The following is an 8,111-nucleotide window of genomic DNA, read 5'->3' as shown; positions in this document are numbered from 1 at the left end:
GGCAATCCAGGCTGCCTCCAGGGGCTTCCCGGAGGAGGAGGGAGGGGTTTGCCGCAGTGGGAAGAGTAGAGGTCTGAGCAAAGGGTGGCTTGGGGAACAAGGAGGCTGGGACCTGCAGGTGGGCTCCGGGCCCCACTTGCCCCAAGGTTTGGCGTTTAGCCTGAGGCCACCGGGTGAAGACCCGGCCTCCAGGCCTGACCCCAGGGACAAGTTGCGTCTCTCCATCCCTGAGAAGGAACAGGGATGGTTCATAGCTGTGGAGAAAAGGGCAGCAGACCTTTTGGAGTTTGGAGACCAGGTGAGAATAGGTAGTCTCCCCAGAAGCCAGGCTGACGATAGAAGGAGACCTGCGGGACCCCCCATCTCCCCTTCCCCCATAACCCCTCCACCCCCCACCCCTCTCCCCCAAGGGCACAGAGAAATCAGAAGCAGGCCTATGGGAGATCGGGGTCATCGGCCACTGGCTACGGCCATAATCCCCGGGCAGAGCCGAGCCTTAGTCATGCCCACATCCTGTCCCCCTCTCAGGTCTGACTGAATGCAGTGGACAATGGAGACCGGAGAACCAGCCACAGGAATGGCAGGAGGGCCTTCCAGGCCATCAGGCCCCCAGCCTGCTAAGTTTCCGGGGTGTGAGAGGGACAGTGCCCTTCTAGTCTCCTGCTGGCTCCTGCCCTCTGGCAGACACACTTCTTTTGTCCTTGACCATGAGTGGGGACTTCCCATCCAGTGGGCCCCGTCTCTCACTGTGTGAGGCTCTGGTGCGGGAGAGACATGGGGCAAGGGGCACCAGAAAGTGGAGGTGCTGGGACTCCCCACCGCCGGGGCGGGGGCGGGGGGAGGGCTCGACATTCAACACAGACCTTGGCCCCATTGTTTTAAATAAGAAATTTATTGCAAATATAGAAATTGATTCTCTCCATACAGGAATCTCCGAGTTGAGGAAAACAATTTCGTGCCATTCAGTTTAAAACAGGAAATTGAGGAGGAGGGAGAGGCAGATATAGGGAAGAGAAAGTAAATGAAGTTTCCCCCCCTTTTAAAAGAAGAAAAGGAGAGGTTGCGCCCCCCCACCCAGGAAGGAAAAGTCCACACACAGTTAGGGTTCACAGGTTCATAGCCCGGGGCCAAGAGTCCGGCCCTGCAGTACCCAAACCAGGTGCCACGCCGCAGGGCCCACGGGCTGGCGCCCCCTTGTGGAGGGAGGGAGGGAGGGAAGGAGGGAGGCAGGCAGCGAGGAGGGACCCTGGGCCCCCATCCAGCCCTGTGCTTGTTTGGCGAGGGGCAAGGAAAGGAAGAGGAGGCCCAGGGCCACCCACCCACCCTATTCGACCCTCCCCTTCCTGTCCCTCCTGCTCAGCAGCAGTGAGGGACCTTCAGTGAGGCCTTTGGGGCAGGCGTGAGAGGCAAAAAGTGTAAATACTGGGTCTGTCTTAAAGAGGGGAGGACACAGGGTCAGGATGGACAAGGACCATGGTGGCTCCTGGGACCCAGGGGCTGCACAGCGGAAGGCTGGGGGTGGAAGGGGAACAGCTCTGGGGTCAGGCAAGCCCCACCTTTCACACTGGTCTCCTGGGGAAGCGTCCGTCAGCCCTGCCCCTTGGGGATCACCCCCCCGCCCCCCGCCAGTGCCTCCACCCAGAAAGACACCCCCTGCCTCGCCCCCCGCGCTTGGCCAGCAATGGGGTAGGATGCTGCTGAAAGGTAGGCTCCCTCCGAGGGGGGTGGGGCACATAGTGGGGGCACCCGAGAAGAACGTTCTTCTTCTTCGGGACCTCCAGCCACTCCTCACCGGCTCCCTCCGCCCTTGTGGGCGGGAACAGTGGGATCCCCTTCTGAGCTTGCCCCCAGGGGCGCCCTGAGCCCCTCCCCATTCCATCACCCTGTTTTAATTCTCTTAACAGTATCCCTAGCTGGGGGACGTTTTGTGGCTGTCCCTTCTCTGCATGTAAACCGCTTACAAGCTGGGACCTGTAACTCATCCCCCATGCCTGGGTCCCTTCTTGGACTCAGTCTGTCCCTCAACTGGGTTCGAGACCCTAGAAGCTTTCCCTCCTTCCCTATCCTGAGCTGCTGTTTCCACTCTTAAATTTCCAGCAGGGGGGGGCGGGCACGTGACTTCCAGCTGGGAACCTTAGAGGCCCGCGGCCAGGCCCAGACTCTCCCCTGCCTCTCTGGGGGCTATGCAGGCCTCTTCTTCAAAAGTGGGCCTTTCCATCCCCACCACCCTGTGGGTAGCCCCGCCACACCCCGCCCCAGGCCTGTACATGGGCCAGCGGCCTTCACCGGTCCTCTGGCACTGTCCCCTAGGAGGGGTGCAGAGGTGTGGGGCCCCAGCAGGCAGGGGCAGGCCCCAGGACCCCTGAGGAAGTGTCTCCCCAGACTAAGGGCTTTTTTTCCCCTCCAGACCTCCACTTTTTGCCTCTAGAAGGCCATTAGCTCTAGAGGTTAGCAGTGCCAGCCCTCCCGGTGAAAAAAATAGCCCCACGGACACCACTGCCCAGGAACAGGCACCCAGGAATTTCCTCTGGAGACTCTGACAGGGGCAGCAAGCCCAGGCATGACCCAAGGCAAGGAGGCCTCCTCCAGGAGCTCCAGGGTGCAGCACCCACATCTCCTCCAGCCGCCTTGCCCCCCTCTCAGTCACCCCCCATTTCCCTTCTCTCCCAGCCACCTGCCCTGCTAGACTGCCCAGGCTGTGGCCCGGGCCCCCTGTGCTCATCGCCATTACAAATCCAGGGCCCCGGCAGGCCGGACTCTGAAATGAATGATCATTTTGTCTTTCGTGACTATATTGCTCCCACTGGTGAAGAATTACCCTAAATAGGACACAGGACACAGATGCAGGAGGGCCTTCAAGGAAGTACACTGGGCACTGGCCCCTTTTCCCAGCTCAGGGGAAAGCAGCCCAAGACCCAAGCCTGGCTGGGAGGCCAGAGGTCAAAGATGGGTGTCCTCTAGATCATGGAGGCTGGTTTACCCCCTGGAGTGGCAAACCCTTGCTGTTGAGATGGGGACCTATCCTTAAGGCCCCTGGAAGCGAGATGGTCTGAGGTTTTTATAGGTCATATTCAGCCAGAAGCGCCAGGTGGGACTCCTGCTGGGACCCCCCCCCACCTCACGCCGCCCCACTCTGTGGACCCAGCTGCTCCCCTGGGTCCCTCCTCAGGGTCCCCAACCACCCACGAAGCCCTAGGGCTCTTCACCCCTGAATTCAGCTGTGTGACCAACCCCTTGCCCCAACCAGGTGGCCCAAATGCCCTGCCCCTCCCTCTCTGGGGACCCCAACTTTTTCACCTGAAAAAATGGCAGCAAGTGGGACACGGAGGTCCTCCCATGCTCCCTTCCCCCGGGGTTACCCTTCCCTGGCAGGGAGGAGGGGCAGGGGGTGAGGGCATGAAACTGGGGACCCAAGGGGGGAGGCAGCACTTGTGGGGCCCCACGGTCCAAAAGACAGGGAGACGGGTGTGAGGCAAGGGCTGCGTTTGGGTGACACCCGCTTTGGGTCTTTTGCACAACCAGCCCTCCCTGGGTTTCAAGAGCTGCTTGTCAGATCGCAACAGAGGGAGTGCGGGCAAGGGGAGGGGGCAGCGGGGAGGGGGGCCTGGGAGTCTGGACAAACCGCACATACACGACAGATGTTTTGCTCAGAAAAATACAGTAAAATCGTCATGCAAATATAACGGGGACCCGCTCTCTCACACCACTGGCTCAGCTGGCTTGCTGTTCTCGGTTTTGCCAATCTGGTGTGAGGAGGGGTTGGGGGGCAGGTTTGGGGGGTTGAAGGAGGTCTGCTCTCTGCACATCCATGGCGGCCCCTCCCCTCCCCTCTCCAGAACAGTCCGTCCTTTGCAAACGTCACCCCCCCACACACACCAAGTGAGCCTGGACTTGGTCTGTCCCCGAAGCCAGTGTAAGAGAGGTGCTCCCTCCCCACATTCCTCCCACAGACTCTCCCCCTGGCAGGAAGATGGCTAGAGCTCCCTCCCCCCACTCCCCACCCAGGAGATGGCACTAGTTTTCCTGGTCAGACCCCTCCCCCCCGCCACAGTACAGGTCTTGGTCCCACCCCAGTGCCCATCTTCACCCCATAGCCACACTCCCCGGATCTCAAGTAACCCAACTGGGTGACAGGCCAGAGGCTGGGGGTGTCTGGCAGGGGTGTGGGGAGAGCCGAGTGGGCTCCTGTCCATCCTGAGGTGGGTGGGGAGCCAAGGAGCATACTGGCAGGTGGGCAAAGCTATAGTGCCCCCAGTCCCTCCAGTGGCCCACGTCCTAATCAAAGGTGAAGGGTCCCTCAGCACCCTGACAGTGTGTTTAAGCCCCCCTCAGGACCCCAGATCTGTCCCTGCCAAGACTCAACCCTGGAAGCCCCTAGCTGTTGAGAAAGGCTGCAGCACCCCCCAGCCCTGCCCTCCCTTGCCGCCCGCTGCCGCCCACACTGAGAGAGAACCCCCAGGAGCCCAACAGTCCCAACTGCCAGGCCCTGGGTTGCCATGGAGACAGAAGCTGGCCACGGAGAGGGAGGGGCCCCACCAACCGGCCCCGCTCCCGCCCCCCCCCCCCGGGAGGGGTGGTGCTCACCGTTTGTGCTTTGTTTGATGTTGGGTGGGGGTCAGCAAGGGGGGAGGAGCGGCCATTTCCATTGAAACATGGGAGCCCCCTCCAGCGGGTGGGGTGCAGGAATAGATGGGCACAGCCAAGAGCTGGGTGCATGAGGAAGCCTGGGAAAGCCCTCCTTCCTCTGGGCAGGCCGAGGGGCTGCCCTGAGATCTTGTATTAGGGGTCAGGCAGGTGGGAGGCCGGGATGTGGGGGCACAGGCAGGAAGGCCCCAATTACGTCGGCCTCTCCCCTGCTCCCAGGCATCACAGTTCAGGGCCAACGCTTCTGGGATGAGTAGGGGTCCTGAAGGCCCAGAGAAGCTGGGGGGGGGGTCCTACACCTGAGAGGCGGTGGCGACTCCCAGGCCACTTGGAAGACACTTGAAGGGGGCTGGTGGAATGGCCCCGTGCCTCTGCTCCTTTCTCGTGAGCCAGACCTCCCGCCCCTCCTGGGGACTGGCGTGGGGGGGCAAAGCACCCCCAGCCTGATGAATCACAGCTCCACACCCCGGGGGTGCGGGCGTGGCCGTGGGGCTTTCTAGAAAGGGAAAGCACCTGCCTGATTCTCAAGTCCCTCAGCCCCAGAGGACCACAGCTCTGTAAGGGGGTGGCAGGCCGACAGCACTGGGCTTGAAAGCTGGGAAACTGCCTAACCCGACCCCGGGGCCCTGGGATCATCACTTCCTTTTTTTTGGGCCTCGGTTTCCCCAACTATAAAGAAAAGAAGCGATGCCCCAAGTCTGCCTGGTGCCAAATCTCCAAGTGATCTGTCCCCTAGATGGGGAGACCCTCTTCCTGCCCCAGATGCCCCTGCCCCCAAACCTGTCCCTCGTACAGGAGCCCCAGACCCCACACCCCCTTTCGGCTTCCTGGCCTGTGCCCCCTCCTGGCCCCCACCCCCACCCCAGCAGACCCCCTGGGCAGCACAGTAAAGAGACTGGTTTCGGTATCAGTGTGTAAACTTTAAGGAGAACGTGTCTTTGTTTTCCTGTCCGTTATTGTCGGGTGGTGGTTGTTCACAGTCAGGTGGTGGTCAGGTGTGTGCATGGGTGCGTGCGTGCGGGTGTGCGTGTGCGTCCGCTCCTCGGCCTGGGCCCTTACCCCCCGCCCCCCGCCCCGCGGCGCCCCCTGCCCAGCCGCCCCGGGGTTGGGGGGGCCCTTCCCCACGCCCCTCCCCCCGCCCTCCCCCTCCGACCTCACCGGGAAGGAGAGGGTCACAGCTTCTGCTGGGCCGAGACCCCTTTCCAGTAATCGAGGATGTCGTGCAGATCCTCGTCCTTGGCGAACTGGACCTTCTTGCGCAGGGCGTGCCCGGCGGCCACGTACGCCTCCTCCCGGTGCTGCTTCTTGTAGGGCCGGAAGCGCTCCCAGATCTTGTGCGTGCTCTCGGAGGAGTACTCAGGGCTGGAGGAGTAGCCAGAGTAGTAGTGTCTGGGCGAGAGCTGCGAGTAGGTGGAGTCCCGCTTGGAGCGGGTCAGCGGCTTGAGGAAGGACACGCGCTGGCTCAGGCTGTCGGCGCCCTCCTCGTAGTACAGGGCCGGGAAGCTGTGCCGGTGCTCGCTGCAGTGGTAGGCGGGCTTCACCTCCAGGTGGTGCACCCCGCCGACCCCGGAGCCCCCCGCCGGCACCAGCGGGAGCCGGTCCAGCGGGCTGTTGAGCGGGCTGCCCTTCTCGATGTACTTGGAGTCGCCCTTGGCCAGCCCCGCGGCGGCCGGGTGGTCGGGCACGTCCAGGCTAAAGACCTTGGCGCTCTTGATGGAGCCGCTGGACGACACACTGCAGGTCTTGCGGGCCACGGCGGCGTCGGCGCTGAGCTGGCGCTGGAGAGGGTGGTGGGAGCTCTCCTTGAAGGGGGGCGACAGGAAGCTGGGCCGCTCCAGGGCCCCGGGAACAGCGGCTGAGGAGGATGAGGAGGAGGAGGCAGCGGCGGCAGCAGGGAGGGACTGGCACTCAAAGGCCAGCTCGGGGTCCCCGGCGCCGCCGCCTCCCCCAAGGAACGAGGCCGAGTCGAGCTTGAGGGCGTCGATGCAGTTGTTGATGATCTGGTTGACCTTGTCCACCTCCTTGGCGATGGTCGAGATCTCAGCGGCCGAGCCCTGGCCGTTGTCCATGTCCGGGAGGTCGTCCTCAGGCCGGGCCAGGCCATCCCCGCCCGCGCCAGTTCGAACCTCAATGTAGTTGCCCTTGGTGGCGACCTTGGGTGTGTCCAGCCCGGCCTCCAGCCCCTTGGAGGTGGGGAGCTTCTCCCCGATCATGGAGGGGAGGGAGGGCATGCAGGACACGGGCAGCACGGGCGGCTCACCCAGCTTCTGGGCGGCGTGGACGACGGAGCCGGCATCCACGTCTGCCCCGTAGCGCATCTCCAGGATGGTCTTCTTGACCTTGACGGACTTCTGCTTCTCCTCCTGCATGCGCCGCTTGCGCAGGCAGTAGTAGACGGCGCCCAGCACGATGACCATGCCGAAGAGGCAACCCAGGATGGTCATGATGTAGTGGGTGGTGGTGGAGGTGCTGGGTGCCAGGTCGCCGGGCACGGGGTCCCGCGTGGTGAAGGTCAGGCAGGTGTGGTTGAAGCGGCGGCTGTTGCGCAGCGAGGTCACGCAGAAGGTGTACTCGGTGTGTGCGCGCAGCTTGTCCAGCGTGACGATCTCCTTCTTGTTCTTGAGCGTCATGACGTCGGAGAAGTAGCTGTTGTTGTACTGGACCAGGACGTACATCTTGCTGTAGGGATGCGGGATGATGACCACCAGCGTGGCCGAGGTGAAAGTCACATGGTGCAGCTTGATGACCGGACCCGCAGACGCGTCCGTGGTGGACGACGAGGCCGGCGGCTCCACCGAGAGGATCTCGTCGGGGTTGAAGCCTGAATTCTCGTCGGGCTCCCTCTGGGCGTCGGTGGAGTAGGGCGTCGGGTGGCTAGCAGGCCGCGCGGGCAGCGAGCCGTTGCGGCACTTGGCCTGGAGCACGGTGATGGCGTTGAGGCTGTGGTAGGGCCGGGGCACCAGCAGCGGGTAGCCGGCGAACTCGCGCGGCGACTCGCACTGCAGGCGGTCGTAGTTCTTGGTGACATTGTTGAACACCACCAGCCAGGCCAGGAAGCCAAAGAGGTCGCACTCGCAGTTGAAGGGGTTGCCGGCCAGCTCGCACACCATGAGGCTGGCCAGACTGGCGAAGGTGGCACCGTCCAGGCGGCTGAGGCGGTTGGAGGACAGGTCGATGCTGATGAGGCTCGGGCACTCGGAGAAGGCAGCGGGCGTCACCACCTCGATGAGGTTGTGCTGCACGAAGAGGAACTGCAGGCGGCCCATGCCGCGCAGCATGCCCTCCGTCAGGTTGCTCAGCTTGTTGTAGCCCAGCTGCAGCACCTGCAGGCTCGACTGGCCCAGGAAGGCGCCGTCCTCGATGTAGGAGATCTCGTTCTTGGTGAGGTTGAGGTCGGTGAGGTTCCCGAAGCGGTTGAGCGAGGAGTACAGCACGGCCTTGAGCTTGTTCTCGTTGAGCCGCAGGTC

The 8,111-nt window shown here is 63.0% G+C and overlaps 1 protein-coding gene across 1 annotated transcript; it reads right to left on the bottom strand.

The window, feature by feature from the left end:
* Positions 1-5,798: 5,798 nt before the first annotated feature.
* ELFN2 (extracellular leucine rich repeat and fibronectin type III domain containing 2) lies at positions 5,799-8,111 on the bottom strand (the record flags this gene model as incomplete). Its single annotated transcript, XM_029955417.1, has 1 exon — positions 5,799-8,111. A coding segment is annotated over one exon (2,295 nt), but the record flags the coding sequence as incomplete, so codon positions are not given.

This window comes from Suricata suricatta, chromosome 10, assembly GCF_006229205.1.
Source record: "Suricata suricatta isolate VVHF042 chromosome 10, meerkat_22Aug2017_6uvM2_HiC, whole genome shotgun sequence".
NCBI classification, from domain to species: domain Eukaryota; kingdom Metazoa; phylum Chordata; class Mammalia; order Carnivora; family Herpestidae; genus Suricata; species Suricata suricatta.
This window is presented reverse-complemented; position numbering and strand designations above follow the sequence as displayed.